Source organism: Heptranchias perlo, chromosome 5 (genome assembly GCF_035084215.1).
Source record: "Heptranchias perlo isolate sHepPer1 chromosome 5, sHepPer1.hap1, whole genome shotgun sequence".
Taxonomy (NCBI): domain Eukaryota; kingdom Metazoa; phylum Chordata; class Chondrichthyes; order Hexanchiformes; family Hexanchidae; genus Heptranchias; species Heptranchias perlo.
The window spans coordinates 40,725,206-40,751,721 of NC_090329.1; the positions used below are offsets into that span (position 1 = coordinate 40,725,206).

General features: G+C 40.7%; 1 protein-coding gene across 5 annotated transcripts in view; it reads right to left on the reverse strand.

Annotated features, from left to right (window-relative positions):
• The window catches only part of rock2a (rho-associated, coiled-coil containing protein kinase 2a), a 203,307-nt gene that overhangs the window by 2,669 nt on the left and 174,122 nt on the right, over positions 1 to 26,516 (reverse strand). For 2 of the 5 annotated variants that reach the window (XM_067984272.1, XM_067984277.1), the window contains 8 exons: positions 22,146 to 22,314; positions 19,802 to 20,005; positions 18,620 to 18,690; positions 16,250 to 16,338; positions 14,598 to 14,676; positions 14,185 to 14,452; positions 5,428 to 5,644; positions 2,348 to 2,443 (listed from right to left, as the gene is read on the reverse strand). In XM_067984272.1, coding sequence (XP_067840373.1) covers positions 2,368 to 2,443; positions 5,428 to 5,644; positions 14,185 to 14,452; positions 14,598 to 14,676; positions 16,250 to 16,338; positions 18,620 to 18,690; positions 19,802 to 20,005; positions 22,146 to 22,314 — 1,173 coding nt within the window. In that variant the 3' untranslated portion in view covers positions 2,348 to 2,367. Of the gene's footprint in view, positions 1 to 2,347; positions 2,444 to 3,016; positions 3,075 to 5,427; positions 5,645 to 14,184; positions 14,453 to 14,597; positions 14,677 to 16,249; positions 16,339 to 18,619; positions 18,691 to 19,801; positions 20,006 to 22,145; positions 22,315 to 26,516 lie in introns of all 5 variants that reach the window. The other 3 variants (XM_067984273.1, XM_067984276.1, XM_067984274.1) reach the window with 3 other exon arrangements.

Here is a 26,516-nt window from a genome sequence, read left to right on the forward strand (position 1 = left end):
ATAATTAAGCATAAACCAAGTTAATGTAACAAATACACCATTTAAGGGTCCAGTTTAGCTATGAAACTGCCAATGCACTGCGCCAGAAAATGGCAACGTCCCACACAGCGAGCTCCTGCCCTCAACTGTGCCACCTCCGGTAGATACAGAACAGAGGTCAGATATTTCCCCACAAAGGAGAAGAAATAAATTAAACAACCAGGAACCATAGCTACTTTTGCACAACTCTTAGTATTTGGCTATACATTGTCATGAGTTTAGCATCAGTTCTATTAGCTTGCCTTCTTAGATGGGGCAGTTATGTAAGGCAGGATATTTGAAGGGGGAAAAAGAACAGGAAAATTAATTACAAATACAATTACAAAAACAGATCTCCAGTTTATAAAATCTGTAAAGATGATCTGAGCTTAAATAGCTTATCTATTTTGTATTTCAAAGCTTTTGACAGTCTATTTCATAAACTAGGTGCAAACTTAAATTGGTGCAAGACAACCTCCAAGAAAGGGAACTTACATTTTGCATCAATGCACAAGTGGCAGTATAACTACACCCTAAACTAACATGAAAGTTACCAGCTAAAGTCCAGTTGCTTCAGCCATACAATGAGTAGAGTCTATTAATACAAGATATTAATACAGTAATGCATTCTGATTCAGCAAATGCTTTTATATTTTAATGGTGTTCCAAAATACAGGATTTAATACTTTTGGCTTAATTCCAGTATCAAATATCAGCTAAATTCATAATTACATCCGCAGCTTTATTAGCGTGTCAGAGGGAGAGACCTTTTTCTCTGAAATTAGTAGCATGATGTTTTATAAAAGTTAAAGAATCTCCCCTTATATTGTCTTAAAAACTCTGCAAATCAATAGAGCAGCTAGAAGTACATGCACAGTGAAAACAAAACACACCAGATACTATAATTTGCATGCTTGTAATAAAACACACATATTGACATGTGTGTTGTATGTACCAGTGCCAGATACATAACCATAACTGAGAGCAGTTAGCCATCAAGTGCACATCCAGACTGACAAGTAAATTCTTTCACACTAAATTATCTATAATATTAAAAAGCCAATTAAATATTGCTGTTCTCTAGGCACAGAATTTTTATATGCAGCATAAAATAAAATATTGTTTTTTTTGCTTAACATCTCGAAGGCTAAGATAATTGCTACTTAGTTCAATCGCTGAACATTCTCGGATGGCTTTAAGCAGAAAGGTAGAGTCTGTCCAATGCTGCTTTAATTGTGCAATCATTTTTTTGCTCTTCTTGTGGCATGTTTTTCCTACCTAATAGTCAATTATGTTGTAACTAATTATACCAAAAGTTTACAGCTAAGTTGCAAGAATTACTGTTGTCAAATATTTTAGTTTACCATGCCTTGTTCACACAAAGGGAGATTTTCCTGGGTGTACCTTCTGTAATCTCCCCTATAACCTCCAAATATCTCATTGTGAAGATCTTTAGCTTTTTCAGTTAAATTCTATATTTTGGAAATTTCAAATTAATGAGTGTAACAGTTACAGAACTTTAAAGTACATTTGCTGAACCCATAGCTTGTAATTCCAGAATCCACGACAGAATTGGTGAGCAAAGTTACAAGAATCCTATATCTGCCTCTCTCATCTGTGGTGAAAGTTGTTCCTTGTACTCCAACCAACTGTCGATCAAAAATAGCTTACTACAATTTCCACACATTCAGAGAACAGAGCAAATGGCGTATGTTTGTTTACAAGGTCACAAAAGTCATCACAGCTTCAAAGAAAGCTCATAATTATTTCTGGAGGACAGAATCAATCGAAGCTTTTATTTTACTCAGTCATTTCATTAATTAAAAAAATTGCAATATTTAATTCTTGGCGGTATTTCGCGGTAGATTGTTGGTTTCTTTTTATTATTAACTGTAAATAAAAGATGACACCCTACTTTTGTTTTGTTTTGGAGAATCTCTAATCAAGAGATAGAATCTGTGTGTCAAAAAACAAAACTTAATACAACACAAATAATTTTTAAAATTACCTTTTAAAAAAAAAATCACTATTTTCTGCAGAATTTTGAAAACTTTTGGGAAAAAATATTCCCATGACTGGCTTCTTGATGAAAACCAGGCACTGAATTATCAGACAGCACTGCCTATAGTGGCCAAAAAAAACCAATGGAACTGTTAACTATGTGTATGGTTAAAGCACCAGATCTATTTTAGCAATCACTGTCTGCTGCTACAAAACTATGTTCTTGTAATTGTTGCTTTCAATGAACATTTTGGTAGTGCACAAGCCAAACCATGCTTCATTTAAACATCACTGCAGACTTCAAACTCAAAACATTCAGATAGGTTACCCCATTTAGGTAAAACATCTTCAAAAATCAAAAACATCATCATCATCATCATCATCAAATGGCCAGTCCAAGTCTTTAAAGGCCATATCAAGCAATCTGTAACAGTTCAGGGAATGCACATCAATTCAGCGTTCATATTTTACATTTCTTTACAATCAATAACTTTTTCTTTTCAGATGTACAACTCCACTGTCTAGACCCACAAATGGAAAATGGCAGTTGGACGAGGTATCGGAAAGCTGCCTGTGCCTGTGGATCTATGAGTCATTGCCTTCAGAAGGCAGGAAGAAATCAAAAACAGTACACATCATGTGCTCCTCCATTAAACGCAGAAGAAATTATTTGCAGCATTATTTACTTTTATTATACAAATGCAAGAGCTGAATGAATATATATGACAATTTTAGTAGGTGTATGATCTGGTGACTTTTAAGATCTAACAGGGCTGATACTGCATTTCGAAGCATGAATTGGGAGCTCAAAATTTAAAGTATAATTTCAGTTTGCATGCAGATTACAAAGAAGATGCAGATGCAAAAATATCAGTACACAACTCTGATTTTTTTTCTTGCAGAATTTTACATGCAGGATAAAGTGGTGAAGACAAAGCCCCTAAAATTAGTGTTCATTACATGCTAAGCAAAATGAAAGTGACCCTCTACAACTTACTGGTGTTATTAAAGTGTGTCAATGTAGGATGATTCGAAGAATGGGGCCAGAGTCAGAGCTACAAGAATAGCGACAAAGATAGAAATAGAAGCAAATATTTACATGTTAGAGAGCTATTAAGCACATAGTATGAAAGCACCTGGATGGCTCGGCCAGGCTCAGCGGGTTTACCAAATGAGCAGCAGAACCAGACAGACAATGTACCAGTTTCAATCCCTGGTCTGTATCGAATTAGCTGATCTCATGTCTATCGGCATTAGATGCAATACAAGTGGTCTCAGTGTTCTGGATTAAGAAGTGGAAAATCAGTTAAAGCTTCTGCTCATCGCAATCCAACAATTCTTGGTGCAAGTGGACGGCACATGAGAACAAGTGAAACTGGGCTGTGATTATCCCTGCTGCCAAACTGCCTGCTGATAATCACGGTCAAGGCTCATACATTAATACTGTAATGGCTACTTGAGTAGGGTACCGGAGGATACCCAGAAACCATATCCTGGTAAAGGAGTTGATGTTTCAGGAGAGGGATGCGATAAAATTGATAAATTTTTGAAAGGTACATGCAATCACACTTCAAAATGTGCAGCATTAGTAAAATGGTTCAATATACACTAAAGTAATGAAGAATGCTGTAGAATTATGCAAAAATTGCAGTTGTGGTTTGCTGTTCTGAAAATCCAAGAAGAATCACTGCAACTCTCATTTCTATAATAGAAACACTCAAATGGCAATCCAGAAACACGGTGATGCAGCAACTGCCTCCCAATTAAATGATTGCAACTTTAAGCCCCAACAATGCCTCCCCACTGTTATATTTTGTCAGTTCTTAGCTAGCAATAGATGGAGCACAAGAGTAAAAGTGACAGCTTGATGGTTGAAAAGCTAATAGTTTAGAAACACCAACTATCTGAGCTGCAAATACTTCCTCCAAAGGAGGAAATCAGATAAAATTAAGGGTACAAACAAACAAATTTTTAATGCATTTCCTTTAAAAAAGTTTACTATTCCAATTAAATCCATCTAGACATATTACTTGTATTTCATGGCTGCCCCTGACACACAAAAACAAAAAGCCATTTAATCCCTCTCAAAGTTATTTTTCCACCCTTTTTAGGTTCCCCCTCGTCACGAATTATCGTCTGACCAAGGGAGTGGGAGTTTTCCTGTGCACTGGTGAAATCAAGGAAAGTGTGGCATGGTGAATTTGACTGCCTTTCCTCTGAGGAAGTGCTTCACTTCCTGACTGTGCCTTCCCATGCAGATCAACTGAAATTTTGCTCGTGGGATATCAAAGGTCAGAACCTGCAGGTATCACGCCATGGTGTAGCACATTAGTGTACCATCATCTGTTTAAAAAGTTAGTCGTAGCTATTCTTCCTTCCCAGATAGCATAACCCAGCTTGTCGATTTCTCAAAGATGTTGTGAATGCTGCTTTTTGAGTGATTTACCACAGAAGGCACAATTGAGTGATACATAAAAGGATCAAATTCTGCCAATCCTAAAAGCCTTTTTTCTCTCCTTCTTGTGAAGAATGCAAATGCTAGTTAAGACTAAGATTCAAATTTAGGTCTCCTACTCCATAGGTCAAAGCAAATTCTTATATTTTAAAATGATTATATATTATAAAATTTGACAACTTATTTTAATGAAAAGTTTAAAGCTGTATGGCTCCATAATTTCTATCAACATCATTGGGACTTTTCAATGAGAAACAGAATTATGGGAGGAGGAGTTAAATTGGTTTGTTGTACTGGTAAAATGTAAATTGTGTATTATGTCCTGCTTCCTGAATAATTTAATTTCATCATGACACTGTTAAAACTACACAGTACAAGGGCCACATCAACAAAGGGTTTTTAAAATGGCCAACAGCAAGACAAATTATTGGTAGCAATACTATTGGCAAAGCAAACAGTATTGCAATTGTGGAAAAGTAAGGCAGCACTATCAATTTGGCAACAGATTAACATATGGGAACATTAAGGATAAGGATAGCTTTTAGAATGAACAGCATAGGCGCATACGCGATTTCTGAAACTCTGGGTGGGGCTGACCTATGCAATCTTACATGGGGGTGGCCTATGGAAATGGAAGGGTAGAAATTAGCGAAAAAATTTAAAAAGTTTATAAAATCAAGAACTGAACTAATTTATTTTCAAAATATCCAGATCATGGAAAAGGGCAATTTAGATAATTATGGGGACACACATCTTTAAACATGAAAAATACATATTTTTGGAAATTGCAGATGATGTTCAGTCTTCCAAAGGTTAAAGAACACACTGTTAATAGCAGAATAGTGAATGTAACCTTTTAAAGATAGGGTTATACTAACTTATAATGTATCTGTCCAAAACCCCACTGATGTATCAGAAATAGCCTTAAAATTAACATATCAATAATATTTTACCTGGGTTTGGTTGGGGGAAGCTGTCGGCTCGGCCGCCTCATGGATTGATTAGGCGGAACCCGCATTGAGGATCTGGGCGAAGATCTGTGGAAGTTGGGATCATGTGCAGGAGGTTTCTTTGGAATTTTTTTCACCAGTCGACTCACCCATTTCTGTTGTTCTTCTGTTGAATTAGCTAGTAACAGCAGATCTTTTGCAGATGAAACATCATAATTCACTGCAAAGAAGAAAGAACTAGCTTAATTATCTTCGGTATTAATTAAATATAAATGTTGAGTTAGCCTCTCTCAGTGGGGTGCTACAACTTATCAAAGCAGATCTGGGCTAAGAACAAAGAAAAAAAAATCAAGTTCTTGCTCCAGATCACTATTCAATGACCTCTGCAGTGTATGTTGAATGCCAGGGTGAAGACAGCTATGATGGGTTGCACAGTTAAGTAGAGCACTGATGTTCACTGTCTCCAGACTCATACATGAACAACCATGTGGACAATTACCAAAAGAGTGGTGCACAGGAGGAGATAGAGAGGGATGCCAGGGGTTGGAGAGAGAGATGACAAAAAAGGATAGAGAAAGAGATAGATATATAGAGAGAGATAGATATAAGAGAGAGACAAATTATAGAGCAAGATATAATAGAGAGAAAGAAAGAAAGAAAGAAAGAAAGAAAGAAAGAAAGAAAGAAAGAAAGAGCAGAGGCAGAGAGAGAGGAAGAGGGAGGCAGGTAGCAAGTGTACAGGCACATGAGAGGGGAAATGCATGCACGATAGTAACAGAGACAGGCCCATAGATAACGAAATAAAGACATACAGAACGAGAGACAGAGTTGGAGATAAACACAGAGAGTGAGTGTGAGAGAAACAGAGATAATGAAAGAGAGAGAGATTGAGAAAACAACAGAAAGAAAAAGAAAAAGAAAGACACACAACAGCGCAGGTCGGTGAGTGAGGGAGACACAGAGACATTGGCTAAGCATGCACTTGTGCACACGATAGATGGGAGAAAACAATGGAGAGAGAGAAAAATGGAAAGAGAAAAAGGATGAGAAAGAGGGAAGTAGAGAGTATGACAGAGAAAAAAAAGGAAAGAGTGGGAGAAGGGGAATGAATGAGAACGGGCAGAGAAAGAAGGAAACCTTGGAATACAAGTCAGTGCTTACAGTAACTTTTTCCACAAAGCATGCTTTTGAAATTATTATTGATTTTAAAATGAATTTTTTCCATAAATGGAGTGCAACAACACTTACCTAATTGTTATCTAGTACTTCCCTTATGGGTATAAGATTGACAGGGTGTAGGTTATCTTCAAATGCAGCTTAGTGCAGAAAGCATCAGTTTTAAAATACAGTTTAACCTCAACAGTAATTTAAAATTGTGGTGATGAATTTGTGTAAACAAATACACTCTTAAATTGTAAAGTTTATTTAAGCTGTAATTAAATAGAGGAGCATGCAGCTGGCGCTAAGCATGGAAGCACCATCAGCAACAATAGAAGATGAAGAGGTCATATTAGAGATTTAAAATTTTTGTTCACATTTTAATCAAAGTTTGCTATGAATAAAATATAAAATGTTGCTGATGCTATGTTCCACTTCTATTAGATTAAAATTTTTGAATTTTGATGAATATATCCCCATCAATTACATGTGGAAATTTGTGAAGGAATGGAGAATGTTAAAAAAAGGAGGGGCGGGGAACTTGTCAGCTTTTAATTGTTTATTTTTGATCAACAGCAACATGCATTTATATAGCGCCGTCAATGTAATAAAACATTCCAAGGAGCTTCACAGGAGCGTAATCTGACAATAATCAGACAAAAATTGACACCGATCCAAAGGAGGAGACATTAAGACAGGTTACCAAAATCTTTGTCAAAGAGGGAGGTTTTAACGAGTGTCTTAGATAGAGAGGTGGAGGGGTTTAGGGAGGGAATTCCAGAGTTTAGGCCCTAGATGGCTGACGACACGGCTGCCAACGGTGGGACGAAGGAAGTGGGGGATGCACAAGAGGTCAGTGCTAGAGGAATGAAGAGTTCTCAGAGGATTGGAGGGCTGGAGAAGGTTAAAGAGATAGGGCAAGACTATGGAGGGATCTGAACATGAGGACGAGAATTTTAAAATCGAGGAGTTGCTGGACCTGAAGCCAATGTAGGTCAGCGAGCACAGGTGTGATGAGTGAATGGGACTTGGTGCGAATTAGGATACGTGCAGTAGAGCTTTGAATGAGCTAAAGGTTATGGAGGGTGGAAGATGGGAGGCCGGCCAGGAGAGCATCAGAGTAGCTGAGTCTGGAGGCAACAAAATCATGGATGAGGATTTCAACAGCAGGTAGACTGAGGCAGGGAGAGAGATGAGCAATGTTATGGAGGTGGAAGTAGGTGGTCTTTGTCATGGAGAGTACGGAGTCGGAAGCTCAGCTCAGGGTCAAATAGGATGCCGAGGTTGCCGTCAGTCTGGTTCAGCCTGAGACAGTGGCCAGGGAGGAGGATGGAGTCTGTGATGGGGGGCTGAAGACAGTGGCTTCGGTCTCCCAAATGTTTAGTTGGAGGAAATTTCGGCTCATCCAGAACTGGATGTCAGACAAGATAGAAGCCAGTCTTCAGCCAATTCGATTCTCTCCATATGATATCAAGAAACGGCTGAGTGCACTGGATACACCAAAGGCTATGGGCACCGACAACATCCTGGCTGTAGTGCTCCAGAACTAGCAGCGCCTCTAGCCAAGCTGTTCCAGTACAGCTACAACACTGGCATCTACCCGATGTGGAAAATTGCCCAGGTATGTCTTGTCCACGAAAAGCAGGACAAATCTAATCCAGCCAATTACCGCCCCATTAGTCTGCTCTCAATCATCAGCAAAGTGACGGAAGGTGTCGTCAACAGTGCTATCAAGCAGCACTTACTCACCAATAACCTGCTCACCTATGCTCAGTTTGGGTTCTGACAGGACCACTCAGCTCCAGACCTCATTACAGCCGTGGTCCAAACAAGGACAAAAGAGCTGAATTCCAAAGGTGAGGTGAGAGTGACTGCCCTCGACATCAAGGCAGCATTTGACCAAGTGTGGCATCAAGGAGCCCGAGTAAAAGTGAAGTCAATGGGAATCGGGGAAAACTCTCCAGTGGCTGGAGTCACAAAGGTCAGAAGTGGGGATGTTCGCTGATGATTGCACAGTGTTCAGTTCCATTGCAAGTTCTCAGATAATGAAGCAGTCTGTACCCGCATGCAGCAAGACCTGGACAACATCCAGGCTTGGGCTGATAAATAGTAAGTAACATTCGTGCCACACAAGTGCTGGGCAATGACCATCTCTAACAAGAGAGAGTCTAACCATCTTGCCTTGACATTCAACAGCATTACCATTGCCAAATCTCCTACCATCAACATCCTGGGGGTCACCATTGACCAGAAACTTAACTGGACCAGCCACATAAATACTGTGGCTACAAGAGCAGAGCAGAGCAGAGGCTGAGTATTCTGCAGCAAGTGACTCACCTCCTGACTCCCCAAAGCCTTTCCACCATCTACAAGGCATAAGTCAGGAGTGTGATGGAATACTTGCCTGGATGTGTGCAGCTCCAACATCACTCAAGAAGCTCGACACCATCCAGGACAAAGCAGCACGCTTGATTGGGATCCCATCCACCACCGGCGCACCGTGGCTACAGTGTGTACCATCTACAAGATGCACTGCAGCAACTCGCCAAGGCTTCTTCGACAGCACCTCCCAAATCCGCGACCTCTACCACCTAGAAGGTCAAGGGCAGCAGGTGCACGGGACCACAACCACCTGCACGTTTCCCTCTAAATCACATGCCATTCTGACTTGGAAATATATCGCTGTTCCTTCATCGTCGCTAGGTCAATATCCTGAAACTCCCTACCTAACAGCACTGTGGGAGTACCTTCACCACACAGACTGCAGCGGTTCAAGGTGGCGGCTCACCACCACCTTCTCAAGGGCAATTAGGGATGGATATTAAATGCTGGCCTTGCCAGCGATGCCCACATCCCATGAATACATTTTTAAAAAGCAATCTGACAGCACAGAGGTAGTGGAGGGGTCGAGAGAGGTGGTGATGAGGTAAAGTTGGGTGTTGTCAGTATACATGACATCGTGTTTTTGGATAATGTTGTAGAGGGGCAGCATGTAGACGAGAAATCTGAGTGGGCCAAGGATAGATTCTTGGGGGAACTCCAGAGGCAACTGTGCGGTGGCAGGAAGAGAAGCCATTGCAGGAGATTCTCCGGCTATGACTGGATAGGTAATAGTGAAACCAGGCGAGGGCAGTCACACCCAGCTGGACAACAGAGGAGAGGCGTTGGAGAAGGATGGTGTGGTCAACATTGCCAACGCTGCAAGTGGGTTGAGAAAGACAAGGAGGGAAAATGCACCACGGTCAGTCACATAAGACATCATTTGTAACTTTGATTAGGGCTGTGGCAGGGGCGGAAACAAGATTGGCGGTTCAAACATGGAGTTGTGGGAAAGGTGTGCATGGATTTGGGAGGCGACAACACATTCAAAGACTTGAGAAGAAAGGGAGTTTGGAGATGGGGCGGTAGTTTGCAAGGACAGAAGGGTCCAGGGTGGGTTTTTTGAGGAGTGGGTTTTGACGGCAGATTTGAAAGGGAAGGAGGGGTACAGTTCCTGAGAAGAGGGAACCATTTACAATATCAGCTAGCATGGGGGCCAGGAAATTGGGTGATTAGCAGTTTAGTGGGAATGGGGTCGAGATAGCAGGAGGTGGGTCTCATGGATGAGTTCGGAGAAGGCATGGGGGGAGACTGGAGAAATACTAGAGAAAGATGTAAAAGTTGCATTGACACCATGGCCTTGATGGAAACTTGGCTCACAGGTGATGACGTCTTCTCACTTACTGAAGCCTCCCTGCCTGGCTATACCTTCCACCAACTGCCCTGCCACCACGGTGGCAGTGTGGCCCTGATCACCAAGTCTCACCTTGGTCTGTTCCCCTAGTCCTTTGGCACCTTCGCTTCCTTTTGAGCGCCAAACCTTGTTCCACCCCTCTCCTCCTTAAAATCCTTATCCTCCACTGCCCACCCAAGTACAATGCCAAGTTTCTCACTGAGATAGCCTCACTGCCACACCCTGCCCCCCCCAACCCCGGTCAGCCTCTGCACCGAGCAACATCTCATCCTCGGTGAATTCGATCTCCATCTCAACTTGCCTTGCCAACAAAGTTGTCTCTGATCACTTCTTTGTATCCCTCTTCACTCACATCCATCTTCCCTCTTTCAACCCCACTTCCTTCTGCATCTGCCTTTTGAAAAAACTCTTCTCCCCCCCCCCCCCCCCCCCCCAAGTCAGTTACAACAGCACTTTCAAACTCCCAACTGTCTAGCCTTTGGCTCTCCATTCGCCATGATACTTCTGTAACTAACAATCTGCTCAATCACTCCCTCACCTCCAGCTTTGATGCCCTTATCCCCAGTAAAACCTTTACTCTCTCACCCTGGTCAACCCCCTTGGTCTGAGCCCCCTCTTCACTCCCTTAAGTCCAAGGGACACAGAATTAAACGTTTATGGCGCACAACTGGCTTAGCCATTCACTGCCAGATCTGGCTGGACCACATCAAGTACATCAAGCTGGATATCCTGGAATATAAAGATAACCCCTGGCTTCTTTTCTCCACTACCAACCACCTCCTTAAACCCCTCTCCCCTGCCACTTCCACCCTCATCTCCAAGAGAGCTCATGGACTTCTCTGTCACTGAGATTGAGATCAGCCGTTCAGTTGCCTCTGCCGTATCCCTCCCTTCCCCACCAAACCAAACTTCACCCAAGATTCCCCCCTGCCCTAGATCAGACCGAGGGCCTTGGAGTATCTGTGATTAACTGGACTAGCCAGTAGCATTCTCTCATTCTGTTTTTTTTAACTAGTAATAACCTGATTATTCACCAACAGTACTTAAATTCACCTTGTTGGTGAACCATTTCAAGATACTGAAATGCAAACAGTGGCTGGGCTTTTTGGTACACACTAACTGAAGGGAAACTCCTTCCAATTATTTTTAGGATTTCAGCAATGAAGTAATTGTGGGCACTGCATAAGAGTCCTTTTCAAAAATGGGAACGTGTGTGTGTGAAACAATCAGCATAAAAAATATGTATTTTGCTTAATTTTGGGGTGAAATTTTCTGTGCATGTGTCCAGAGACACGTCTAATCATGACATAAAACAAATACCAGGCGTAAAAGATTGAGGAAACAGATATTTTAATGTACCATGTGGTTTCAGTCCCAGTTCCATGCTGATTGCCTCACATGCCTAGTTACAATGTAGACATATCTGCCTTTGGCAATTGCAACAGTGTGTGGTTGCTGGATTGTTGCCTTCCTTCCCCCATATTACTTGTACTGGCTTCCTTTAGCTTTGTAACATATGTGCCCAGCACTGATCTCCCAGCAAAAGCATACTTTGTAGCAAGTACAACAATAAAGCTGGAAGCGAGTCACTAAACCATTTTCACTACAGCACATTGGGTCTGATACACTTGAATTATCTGGTGACAGAGTTGGATTTTAAATATTATTACTCCTTTCTGTGCATGAAATAAACAATGAACTTCTTTCTGTCTCCTCTAGTTTTACCTCCAATTTTCTATCCTCTTTCCTACTATACTGAAGTTGATTCAAATTGGGATTTGGGTCCAGTGGCAATATCTCAACCAAGCTGTGATCTTTAAGTACAATTCTGGACAGCAAATGCTGGTGAGTTATTCAACTGTGGGGATCATTGCAACTGAGCTCAATCCTCAAATCCCAGACGTTCTTGTGTGAAAGATCCAATGGCACTATTCGAAGAACTGCAGGGGAATTCTCTCTGGTACACTGGCCAATATTTATCCCTCAACCAACATCACTAAAACAGATTATCTGGTAAATATCATTGCTGTTTGTGAGACCTTACTGTGTGCAATTTAACTGTTTTGTTTCCTACATTACAATAGTGACTACACTTCAAAAGCAGTGTAAAGCATTTTGTGACCTCCTGAGGTCATGAAAGGTGCTACATAAATGCAAGTTGTTTCTTTTCTTTCTTCCTATACAGGGCTTACTGAATAGTAATCAGCGACTGTTTTCACCTCTCTTGCACGGATACTTAGGCTAATTGTTGTAACCAATTGTTACATCAGCTGAGATGAGCTAACAGAACCTCTATAAAAGGATCTTCCTGGTCTACAGGGCTCAGGCAAACTATGCAGTGCATGCATACAACGATGCATACAGGAGGGCTAACTTATCCTATATTTAAGTGAAGCCTCCAAAAACATGCAATGAAGTTGCCACTTGTAGAACTTCTTCACTTGTGAAATAAATCATGCATTACATGACATGCCATTTAACATTCTCTTTGCGATGGAAAAGGGGAACAGACCTGGTTTAAATTATAGAATTTCTATATGACATCTTTTCATTTAAATTGTAGAAAGACTAGGGCACCTTGGTTTTTAAAAAGCTGAAGCCATGGTTTCTATTAAGCTTTTCTTTGTTATTTTGGTTTGACAGCCTGTAAGCAAAGCAAATGCACAAATTCTATGGATCCATTGTGTCCAGTTGGCTATTACCATCGGGGGACGGGCATAGTGAAAGGGGGCTTGTGGGGGGGCAAGAAAAGAGATAGCAGCTAGCCAATCTTTACCAGGCAGTAAGTTACCTGTATACATAGTCTTGCATCTGCAATTAGTCCTGGTCTTGAAAATTCTAAATATCTATATGCCTCTCATCAGCGCCAGCTGTCTTTTTAAAAACAACTAAATCATTTGGTATGCCAACAGGCTGTCTATGGGAAAACAAACCAGAGAAATTGATCTGGCAATCAAACAGAATGAGGGAAGGGGGAAATAGTTCACATTCAAATACCTGGAAGATACAACTGTATATTCAAGTATCTAAAGATACAATTATATTAAACATAGTTTACCTGCCTGTTGAAAAAAGATCTGGGGCTTCTTCTAAGAAATTTTCTGAGTAAGGAAAAGACTCCTTGGTTCAGAGGTGTGATATACCCAAGCGGCAGCTCTAATATTTTTTTTAATTCAGTTCACTTGTCGAAACTGCATGTCTACATCACTCCAGCTAAATCCAGCAAGAAGTGCCCAACAATTTCTAAGATGGAGTTATAAGGACATTGAAAAGGGATTCTGGGAAATTTATAACACTTTTATTTTGATCTTTTAATAAAAGCTTAAAGTATTAGAGAGAGTTAAGTGCGGTGATGCTATCTTTTCTGATTTTTGCTTCTGTATAATTTTGTATTCTACCATTAGTTTTAGCCCAAGTTTGTTAGTATGGCGTTTTTCCAACAATCAGAGATTAGAAGTATACCTGTGAGCAACCTGTACTAGTTTTAATACAAACCAGAGGTAAACAGGTAGATTTGTTACATTCCATTCACTACACTCTAAAGTTATGTTTTGGTACACAGATGGTGTGGGTCTGCCATAAAAGTTGCCTTTTGTGATGAGCAAGGCTAAAGAGTGTTGGGAAGAGAATCCAAATCTCAATACCTGTTCGGCAAAGAAATGCAATTAGAAATCAATTAAATTACAAACACATATTAAAAGGAGAATACTGCATAATTACAAAAAGCAATTTTCCAAACACACTTTCAAATTATTTGGAATCTGCAATTTTTGATGAATTTTATTGCAGGTGGAGCTTTAAATTGTAAGCAAACTGATAATTCATCTTATTTTGCACTATATAAAATGTGGACATGTCCTGATACCTACCTTTACATGGTGCTATAAGGTCCTCTTTTTTATCCATGTGATCTTTGTGGCATTTAATATGGCAACGGCGACACTCCAGAGCTGGTGGGGGTTTAAACATGTGCCACAGTGGCTTGGGACAGGCCTCACAGTTGGTTGGGAAGTGGTAGAGCGTTGGTATAAATTCATGACCTTTGTGAGGAACGTAACTCGACTTCTCTCCCAAAGCAGGAGGTTCCACAGGAAACTCCTGCTCCTTTCTGCTCTCTCCTTCATTAGCATAAAGGATCTATAAAGCATACAACAGAGCCATTTTAATGTCAGTCAGTTTTAAAGCTTAAAATGGATCATAATTAAAATTTTGTTTTAAGATTATGTATAAACGACAGCTCTTCATTGTGTTTCAAAAGCAAATGTAGTAAAGTCCCACTTACCTGAAATATTCTGGGAATCTCTTTGGCATCCGCTCTATAAACATCACCCTGTGTAACTGGCCGAACGTGGAAAAGTTTGCTACGAAAAAGCAGCAAAATTAAAATGATAAAATGCAAAATCTCAGGCATAACTGATGTGATTCTAGCACTAGCCATTTCCAAAGTCAATTTTAAAACTTACTCACTTAAAACCAAATCAAGAGAAAGTAAAAGCCACTCTTATTGCTGTACCAGACCAGAACCCACTTCTCTTTTTTTAATCTCCCTAAACACTTCACCCTCTTTCTCCTATAATGATCTTACATGACAACACAGAACAAAAAGGTGAGATATGTTCACTAAGCTTCCACCACTGCATCTAACCTTGGGAAACTACAGATGATAAGCAGATCTGGCTGGATTGATAATGTGTTACCATAACATGAAAAGATAAGGCACATTTTTGTACTATGGGAAAAAACATAGAACATTTTTAAACAGAGGATAAATTTTATTATTTTTATCCAGTGTTTCATTTTGAAAATAGTTGTTCATTTAAATAATTTTTGAAGCTCTTGCTAAGATTGACAGTTTCTAACTACTTCATCATTCATACTAGAGTGAAAACAAGAATCATAATGAGAAAATAATGAAGATGGTGTAGGTACCCGTGAAGTTTCATCATAGCAACATTTAACCTTGCTCAGGGTAAAGTTAGACACTAAAACACCTGTACATACCAGCCTCAAATATTCATTACCAAAATTACAGGGCATTTTATTTTAATAAGTTCATTTTTTTGAACTTTCAGTTGTTATCTGCAATCCCGTTTACACCACAGGAGGACATCGAATACAAAGCAATGAAAGATTTCAAGATTAATTTAAACTGTAGATCAGAGGCTTTACAAACTGTTGACAGTTTCTGGCAGGCATTCGAGAATGTCTTCTACATTTCTGAGCGAATTGCAACTGAAAGTGAATGGGGCAGCAAACTTACAGATGAAACATCAATGAAGTCAGATCACACCATCTGGACACTGACAATTCCAGCATAGCACCACTTATAATATATTGTTCCATATGGCACCCAAGTATAACTTGGGCACCTACCTAAAACTAATGGATGAATAATACAGGGCTCTCAGAAGTAAAATTGCATTCATATCCAACACTTCCAAGAGGTATTGTCATGGTATACCTATGGGTAGTCTGCTTTTAATGTTTAAAATCATTTTAATTTGTTATTGATGTGGGAAACTAATGAATGATTTTCAGAGGCCAGAAAAGACAGCATGTATGATAAAAGTTTTGTATCGACTCCCTCCGTACTTAAGAGCAAAAGGTTAACACGGGAAATAACCGTAAAGGTAAAGGAGGCCAATGCAAAGGAAGGGAATGCACTTTCTACTTTTGGCACTAATTGTCAGCATCAGACATTCCAAAGTAAGGTATGGTCCAGGCCAAACACAGATAAAGCTCCCTTGAATGTGCTAAATTGGCAAATTCAGTTAGTTACAAAGACAAATGATATGAGAAATGGAAACACTAATGGCAGATGGGTTTGTACTAACAACGAGACTACTCAAACTCACTTCACCTGCAGGACCCTTATAACAACGCATCACCTACTCCTTTAATACTAAATTTTTTATAATATATGTAGCTACTTACTCTATATCCAACACCATGGACGGATTAGACAATTCTTTGTCCTGCTCACTGTCATAAAATAGGATCTTCTTACTGCTCACAACTACATACTGTAAAACAGAAGAAAAATTACACTTATTTCAGGGCAAATTGAACTGATAGACAAGTCTTGACTGGTATTCTTTAAGTTTGCAAATTGATTTCTTTTTAAAATCAGATACTGAAACCAAAGAATTTCTGTACCATCCCTCTATTAAGACTCATCACATGAGCAGTTATATCGCAACAGCTTGCATTTATATAGCACCTTTAACATAGAAAAACATCCCAAGGTGCTTCGCAGAGGCACAATTATGCAAAAATGGACCCCGAGCCAAAGGAAGAGATATTTGGAGGGGTGACAAAAAGCTTGGTCAAAGACGTGGGTTTTAAGGAGGGCTTAAAGGAGGGGAGGCTGGAGGGGTTTCGGGCCAGAATTCCAGAGCATGGAGTCTAAATACCTACAGCACAGCCACCAATGGGAACAGGAGTAGGCCATTCAGCCCCTCGATCCTGTTCAGCCATTCTATTAAATCGTGGCTGAACAGGCTCAACTGCATACCCACTGTTGCTCCATATTCCTCACTACCCTTAGCTAACAAAAGTCTATCAATCTCAATATTGAAAATCTCAATTTACCCAGTATCCACAGCCTTTTGGGGAGAAAGAAAGATGCATCAGAGGCCAGAGTCAGAGTTCTGGGTGGGGTTGTAGGGCTGGAGGTGATTACCTAGCTAGGGATGGGAAAGGCCATGAAGGGATTTAAACACGAAAATGAGAATTTTAAATTTGTGGCATTGGGGTCTAGAAATCAGTGTAGGTCAGCAAGGACAGTAGTGATGGGTGAGCAGGACTCCGTGCAGGATAGGATACGAACAGCAGAACTTTGGATGAACTGAAGTTTACAGAGCGTGGAAGATGAGAGGTGTGGGGATGGAAAGAGATGTCATTTCTGGAGATGCTCTGGCTATGATCAAATAGGTAAGAGTACAACCAAGCGAGGGCAATCCCATTGAGCTGGAGAACGGAAGAGAGGCACTGGAGAAGGATGGTGCAGTCGACTCTGTCAAAGGCTGCAAAAAGTAGAGGATCATGAGGGAAAATGCACCACGGTCACAGACGATGTCATTTTGATGAGTGCCATTACAGTGCTGTGGCACGGGCAGAAACCTGAGATTGCAGAGATTCAAAACTGACGATGCGGGAAAGATGGGCACAGTTTTGTGGGGTGATATCACATTCAAGGACTTTGACGAGGAAAGGAAGGTTCCTAGGATGGTAGTTTGCAAGGACACGGGACGAGGGTGGGGTTTTTTTTGAGGATGGTGTGATGACAGCTGTTTTGAAAAGGAGAGGGTCAGTAACAGAACAGAGGGAACCATTTGCAATGTTAGCAAGTGTGTGGGCCAAGAAGGGAACGTGAGTGGTCAGTAATTTAATGGGAATGGGTTCAAGGGAGCAAGAGTAGGTTTTATGGACAAGGGGTGCTCAGAGTGGGCAAGAGGGGTGATAGGAGAGAAACCAGAAGGATGCAGGCTTTGAGGGGGAAGGGGGTGTGGGGGGGGGGGGGGGGGGAAAGAGAAGAGGTTGGACGGTGGGCATGGGGAAGGAGGGAAGCAGATGGACGAATGGACTCAATCTTAATGACAAAGATGTCCATGAGGTCCTCGCACTTGTTGGAAGTGAGGGAGGAGGAGGAGGGGACCGGTTTGAGGAGATGGTTAGTAGTGGAGAAACAAAAGCAAGGGGTTATCTTTGCTCCAGGATGATCCTGGAGTAGTGGGCAGTTTTGACAGAGGAGACTGAGTCTTGATAACACTTGATGTGGTCCAGCCAGATTTGATGATGGATGGCGAAACCAATTTTGCACTGGATCCATTCAAGTCTTCGACTTGAGGGAGCAAAGATGGGGATGAGTAGCAACCCTAGTTAAATCTTTAATATGCGCTACAGAAATTCTACTAATCAAAATGTCTAAGATCTTTATTTACAAAAAAAACTTTATCCAAAGATTTTTCCGCACAGATAATTATACGGAAATTTTATTTTTGATGTCTGCAAATCAGTAAAATCTTGTAAGTAGAACTTAGCAGGTGATTACTGAAATCATTCATCAAAACATCCAAAGCTGTATGCAGGTGTATTATTCTCCCATTCTGCTTACCACCATTGACTGTATGCCATAAAAGACAGATGTTACTGGCTGTCCCACTGCACACGCATAACCAGAACTTACACAGGGATCTACCAGTATATATCCCAAAGCTAGATTTCAAACAACATACTTTATCGAGCTGATGATTGCTGATGCAGATAATTAAAAGGGAACTTCTTTCAAAGGATCAAACATACCTGTTTTCGCCATAGGAATTTCTTTGTATTGTTCCTCATAGGCAAGGAAAGCCAACCTTCTAACCTGGATTCTAAAAATGGAAATGCAATTTTAAAAAAAACATAAGAACATAAGAACATAAGAATTAGGAGCAGGAGTAGGCCATTCGGCCCCTCGAGCCTGCTCCACCATTCAATAAGATCATGGCTGATCTTTGACCTCAACTCCACTTTCCCGCATTAGCAGTTGACCACAAATTCAGGCAATCCAAGTTGGGTGGTATCTGTACTTGGTTCCCTGGCAGTTTTAACAACCAGTACCATATTTTGTAAGTTTTCTGAATATAAAAATCTGAGTCAACTATTCACTTTTGACTTTATGGTTCACAGCTATCAGAATTTGTAATCCAGGTTATTGCTAACCATATAGCCTTGAAAATTGCTGCCAGACTGGAAGCACATCCTCAAAACTTCAGGGGAGCATCAATTTATATGTCAGCCTTAAATTGAAGAAATTTAGAAACCAAACCCACAGAACTCTATATTTTATTTTCAATCCTCATTTGAAACTAGACTGCAATGTGTAGCTCTTTCTTGAGCCTCCTCACTATTTATTACTACAAAACTCTTATGCACTCAAAGAAAGTGCCACATTAATACCCAAAACTTACTGAAGATAAAATAATTAAAATTTGACATGTGCATAAAATTCTTAAACTTATACTTGTCCAAATAACTAAATGAATATTAACTAGTCTAAACAAGATAAAACAAGCTTGATCTTTGAATTCGCATTGTAAGCCAGAACAAAAGCCACATAATCAACACACAAGAGGTTACGGTGATCAGCCATGCCAAGAACTTAATTAAAAGTTAATAATAAGGTTACACTTTCAGCACTTTCAATGGCTCTTTTGAATAAATGTATTGGTTAAAATTAAGTTCCTGTAAGTAGGTCAATGCCAGTAAAAGAGGTTAAGGTATAGCTTTTTACAAAGGTAAAACAGAGCTTTTGCTCCATTTAAAAAATGCAATTTTCTACTTTCTTTGCTTCTGTATCCTCCTGCATGCGGTTATACTCTCTGTCAAACAACATTTGGCATCTCAATCTTTGTGTTTACAAAGACTGTTAGACAGACTCTAATAATTGACATTGAAAAAAGCAAATGGTGCTCAGTCACAGATGTACATGCAGTACGTCACCTGCAGAATCAGGTTCAAGTTCAGGTTCAGGCTCAGAGTCAGACTGTGTGCGTGCAAAGGACTCTGTGTCTTCATCTGAGTCAGACTCAGAATCAGAGTCACGGAAGTGAGAATAAGAGGGCTTAGTGGCAATGGTGACAGAGGTTGAAGAGCGCTTGTAGCTAAAAGACATGGACTCCGTAGTGTGGGACTGGGTGATACGAACTGAGAAAACCAAGGCAACAAACAAGTAGAAAAGTAAAGATGTTTATTTTTTATAGCTTAAGTCAGTGTAGAAAAGGATTAGAAAATGAAAAACTAAACTGAACAGAAATAATCAGGTAGTAGAAGGAAGAGAGAAACTACTAAGTTAACGGTACACAATTTTAAAAAAAAGTTTGTAGAATGTGTTTTTGTAGCTTGATGAAACACAGCTCTTTTCCAAACTGCAACACAAAATAACTTTGTTTTGAAAGCACTTTAATAATTGCACATCTTACAAGAATACTGAATTTCTACGCTCATTGCGATAAGAGTGGAACACATTTAATTTTGCTACCTAATGTGGCCTCTCTTGTATGGGACTGCCAATTAATGCTGTGTACTCAAGGCCGCAGGGTTGAGACTGTCCACACATTTTGCTTTGGACTCTCAGTATTACTTAAAAGGTCTGCATTGCTCTTCCAAATTTGAATAGTTGCATATTTTATGTATTTAGTCCCAATTTTGCAATAACTTCTAATTTGAGCAAGTGTAAAAAGATGCTGTCTGTAGAAAGTCTTAGTGATTGTTTAAGCTTCTGTTAATTCCTGATGCCACTTTTATTTATAGTTTCACAACTGCTTTTCTTCTGCTCCCCACTTCAGAAAGCAACAGCTTTCATTTTGAGTCAGGACCAAGCGGTCCAAATCAGGTTCGCCCAAATCTTTCAGAATCTATAGGAGGCTTCTGTTGTTGTAAGGCACATCAGACCATTTCATCCCCTGCTTCCCAAAATATGGAACACTCCAGTAATCACTGGGTGTATCACTAACCAATGCTGATAAAAAAGCAGTAACAGCAGTTTTTTAAAAAAGGGATAAACAAGAAAATACCATCAAGCCTACTCTATCTACAAAATGTGCACCATCTATCCTAATAGGAACTCAACCCCACCCATTTAATCTCCCGTGGCAAGGTTCCAAATAATGTCTGATTCTCAAAGATAAGGAAGCAAAACTCCAGAACAATTCACCCATTCCATTCAATTCCACTATTTAATCCTGGCCTGCAACTCTGAATATTGAACATATCCAATCCCTGAAAACCAATATCACAGGAACTTGTGTCCCAGTCCATACCTATCCAGATAACCACTCTTGGAGAGAACAATATACACCAACTTAACAGCTACTTTTTTTACAAAATACTGTGCTTATGGATTTGTATTACATTGATTTTTTTCCAAAAGCATCAACACATTGGTAGCCTAGATAATTTATAGAGAGATTAATGCTATCTTGGCAGTTAAAACAAGAAAGGGATTAATTCAATGGACAGGCTAGTTGGATCAAAGGTCTTCTCCTGCTATAGTAATTACCATACGATGAAATAACCCTTCACCCATCCCTATAATGCCCAGTCCTGTACCCAACCAAGCTATTTATTTTTTATCTTTAGGAGATAATTAATTGGCACATCAATTGTCTTTTCCAGGAGTCTATTCTGCATACCCACTGTTTTATAGGAAAGAAAGATGCGTCCAAATCTCTTCGATCTTGCTGATTTTGAATCTGTGCCCTCTAGTTTTACACTCACTCAAAGGCAAATTAGCCTGTTCACATCAACATCATCTACACCTCTCAGCACTTAGTGCCTCCCGTCCAATCACCTGAACCTATTTTTCTCCAGTGAAAAGCGTTCAGCTCTGTAAGCCCTTCTGCATAGCTTCGAGCCCCAACTCCTAGTATTATCCTTATTGCTCTTCTTTGAATCCTCCCCAGTGCATCAATGCCCTGGCTTCTACACTATTAGTAAGTCAGGATCCAAGCAGTATTTAATTAAACATTATAAGATAGAAAAACAGAAACTCAAAAACTACCACCAATTTCTTGGGTTTGAAACAATATTTTCGATGAGTAACCAGAAACTGATTAGAAAAGTATAAAATAACAAAAATACATTAGACATCTTTCTTGAGTATAATTTTGTTCGGAGGCCACATACTTCATACACATAGTCAATTAACTAAAATTACACTAAACTAACATTCACCAGGACATTGAAAAGTTATTTCATTAAAATATAACCAAACTATGAACAGTAATTATTTCAAGTACCCAAAGACAATAAGTCTTTTTACTTTTGTGGAAAAACACATACATACCAGGAAATCCATCATCTGCTTCTGCATCACCAGGCCCACTGCCAATACTAGTAGTGTCTAGTCCCGCATGTATTGATTGCAGTTGTGAACGAAGTTGTTCAATATCGCTGTCTTTACTGTCTAGTGCCATCTGCAGCTCAATTCGCAACTGGCTTTCATCTGCAATTTGCTGTGGGAAGATTAATGTTGCATAGGTAAATTATACCCATTGATACCAGCTAATCCTTTTTTTTTTAAAAAACTCTGAAAATAACCAAAATTCCATTTCAACATTAATGAAACTTGCCATTTTCCATTTTCTTTCCAGGTCATTTTTATCTGCTTTTTCATTTTTAAGAATGCAGTCAGCCCTCAAATTTGCAGGTCCTATCATTTTCATGGAAAAAAGTTACATGCTTCAAACCCTCATCTCATACCATAAACTGCCAAAGAAACAGGGTTAGGTTGCACACTAATGGAATTTCAGCCTTGTATGGTACTATTGTTTTATAAGGACATAAGAAATAGGAGCAGGAGTAGGCCATACAACCCTTCAAACCTGCTCCGCCATTCAAAAAGACCATGGGTGATCTTCGACCTCAACTCCACTTTCCTGCCTGATCCCCATATCCCTTGATTCCCTCAGAGTCCAAAAATCGAGCGATCTCAGCCTTCAATATACTCAACGACTCAGCATCCATAGCCCTCTGAGGTAGAGAATTCTAAAGATTCACAACCCTCTGAGTGAAGAAGGTTTTCCTCATCTCAGTCCTAAATGGCTGACCCCTTATCCTGGGACTATGCCCCCGAGTTCTAGACTCTCCAGCCAGGGGAAACAGCCTCTCAGCATCTACCCAGTCAAGTCCTCTTAAAATCTTGTATGTTTCAATGAGATCACCTCTCATTCTTCTGAACTCCAGAGAACAGAGGCCCATTCTACTCAATCTCTCCTCATAGGACAACCCTCTCATCCCAGGAATCAATCTAGTGAACCTTCATTGCACCGCCTCTAAGGCAAGTATATCATTCCTTAGGTAAGCATACCAAAACGGTACACAGTACTCCGGGTGTGGTCTTACCAAATCCCTGTACAATTGCAGCAAGACTGCCTTACTCTTGGACACCAACCCCTTGCAATAAAGACCAACATACCATTTGCCTTCCTAATTGCTTGCTGTACCTGCATGTTAACTTTGTGTTTTGTGGACAAGGACACCAAAATCCCTCTGAACACCAGCATTTAATAGTTTTTCAACATTTAAAAAAAATTCTGTTTTTCTATTCTTCCTACTAAAATGAATTATCTCACATTTCCCCACATTATACTCCATCTGCCACCTTCTTGCCCACTCACTTAACCTGTCTATGTCCCTTTGCGGACTCTGTGTCCTCCTCACACCTGCTTTCCCACCTAGCTTTGTATCGTCAGCAAACTTGGATACATGACACTTGGTCCCTTCACCTAAGTCATTAATACAGATTGTAAATAACTGATGCCCTAGCACTGATCCTTGGGGCACCCCACCAGTTACAGCCTGCCAACCTGAAGATGACCCATTTATCCCGACTCTGTTTTCTGTGCATTAACCAATCCTCTATCCATGCTAATATATTACCCCCAACCCCATGAGCCCTTATCTTGTATAACAACCTTTCGTGTGTCACCTTATCGAATGCCTTTTGAAAATCCAAATATACTACATTCACTGGTTCCCCTTTATCTACCCTGCTAGATACATCCTCAAAAAACTCTAATAAATTTGTCAAACATGATTTCCCTTTGATAAAACCATGTTGACTCTGCCTAATCATATTATGATTTTCGAAGTGCCCTGTTACCATGTCCCTAATAATGGATTCTAGCATTTTCCCGACGACTGATGTCAGGCTAACTAGCCTGTAGTTCCCCGTTTTCTCTCTCCCTCCTTTCTTGAATAGCGGTGTTACATTTGCTACCTTCCAATCCACTGGGACCGTTCCAGAATCTTGGGAATTTTGGAAGATCACAACCAATGCATCCACTATTTCTGCAGCCACCTCTTTTAGAACCCTAGGATGTAGGCCATCAGGTCCAGGGGATTTCATAGAATCATAGAAATTTACGCCACAGAAGCCGTCCATTAGGCCCATCATGTCTGTGCCAGCCGAAAAAGAGCTCTCCAGCCTAATCCCACTTTCCAGCACGTGGTCCATAGCCTTGTAGGTTATGGCACTTTAAGTGCATATCCAAGTACTTTTTAAATGTGATGAGGGTTTCTGCCTCTACCACCTTTTCAGGCAGTGAGTTCCAGATCCCCTACCACCATCTGGGTGAAAACATTTCTCCTCAGCTTCCCTCTAATCCTTCTACCAATTACTTTAAATCTATGCCCCCTGGTTACTGACCTCTCTGCTAAGGGAAATAGGTCCTTCCTATCCACTCTATCTAGGCCCCGATTTGTCAGCTTATAGTCCCATTAATTTCTCCAGTACTTTTTCTTTACTAATCTTAATTACTTTATGTTCTTCACTCTCATTAGCCTTTTGGTTCCCCACTATTTCTGATATGCTTCATGTGTCTTCTATGGTGAAGACAGATACAAAATATTTGTTTACCTTCTCTGCCATTTTCTTATTCCACATTATAATTTCTCCTGTCTCAGCCTCTAATGGACCCATGTTTACTTTCGGTACTCTCTTCTTTTACATATTTGTAGGAGCTCTTACAATCTGTTTTTATATTTCTTGCTAGTTTACTCTCCTATTCTATTTTCTCCATCAATTTTTTGGTCATCCTTTGCTGGTTCATAAAACTCTCCCAATCTTCAGGCTTACTCTCTACTTGGCAACATTATAAGCCTCTTCTTTTAATCTAATACTATCCGTAACTTCTTTAGTTAGCCACGGATGGATCACTTTTCCCGTAGAGTTTTTATTTCTCAATGGAATGTATATTCATTGAGAATTATGAAATATTTCTTTAAATGTTTACCATTGCTTTTCTACCCTCATATCTTGTAATCTAATTTCCCAATCAACCGTAGCCAACTCGCCCCTCATATTTATGTAATTGGCTTTGTTTAAGCTTAAGACTCTAGTTTCCGACTTAGATACATCATTCTCGAACTCAATGTGAAATTCTATCATATTATGATCACTCTTCCCCAGAGGATTCCTTACTTTGAGATTATGGGCTCGATATTAGGAGGGAGGCAGGTTGGCAGCGGGGGGGGGGTCGACTGGGCGCGTGGATAATGTGCCCAGTGAATTCGGGGTGCTCCGCACGCGATCGCAGCCTAATTGAAGGCACTTACCTTGGCTTCCGGGTTTCGCACCGGAAAGCTGCGCAGCGGGCGGACTGCGCACTCACATCATAGGCTGTCAGCTGGAGGAGCCCTATTTTAAGGAGCATTCCTCCACTGACTGATGCTGCAGAAAGGAGCCAAAATTACAGCATGGAGCAGCCCAGGGGAAAGGCTGCTCCCAGGTTTAATGATGCCTCACTTCAGGTCCTACTGGATGGGGTGAGGAGGAGGAGGACAGAGATCTTCTACTCGGCAGACGGGAGGAAGTGGCCTGCCTCTGCCACCATGAAAGCCTGGCTCGAGGTGGTAGAGGAGGTCACCTGCAACACCAACATATCACGCACCTGCATAGAGTGCAGGAGGCGCTTCAATGACCTATGTAGGTCAGCCGAAATGAGTACACTTATTCATTCCCCTACACTCCGTCTGCCACATCACCGCTCCCACCCCACACCTCCTTCTGCACTGCCAACACTACTCTGTCACATCACTCCTCACACCCACTCAAACCTCATCCTCATCTTACCTGCACTTACTCACCTCGCCAGTACTCATCCCGCCACTACCACTCAACCCAATCCTCATATAATCTCATGGCTCCATCTCATACTCGCCCTCTCATGCAACTCTTTCACAGTCAGCCTCACCCAACCTGCCACTACCTGTGCTGCAGCCACAGGGCATACATCACATATGTGTAGTAGGAAACATAAGGCAAACGTGTCGTGAGCATGAAGAGGATGCACCAGGGTGTTTGAGGGTTTGTCATGGTTTTTACTTATATTTGATTTCTGATCAACTCACATTACATATTATATTGTCACCACTACTGTCATGTCTTTGCGAATCTGGTCTGGTTTGTGCAATAATGCCCTTTCCTGAGGATCACCATGAAGACCCACAACTAATGCCACCCATTGTGTCACTGCAGAGGGGGTATAGGTGTATTTTCAGGGCTCTTTTGTGCAGACGACAGAGATGTCGGCGATGCCCCCGGTGGCACCCTGGAAGGATGCGAAGGAGAAGTTGTTGAGGGCAGTGGTGACTTTGACAGCAACAGGTAAGAAGATGGTGCTCGGGCCAGCCTGGAGCAGCTCGGCATGAAGGA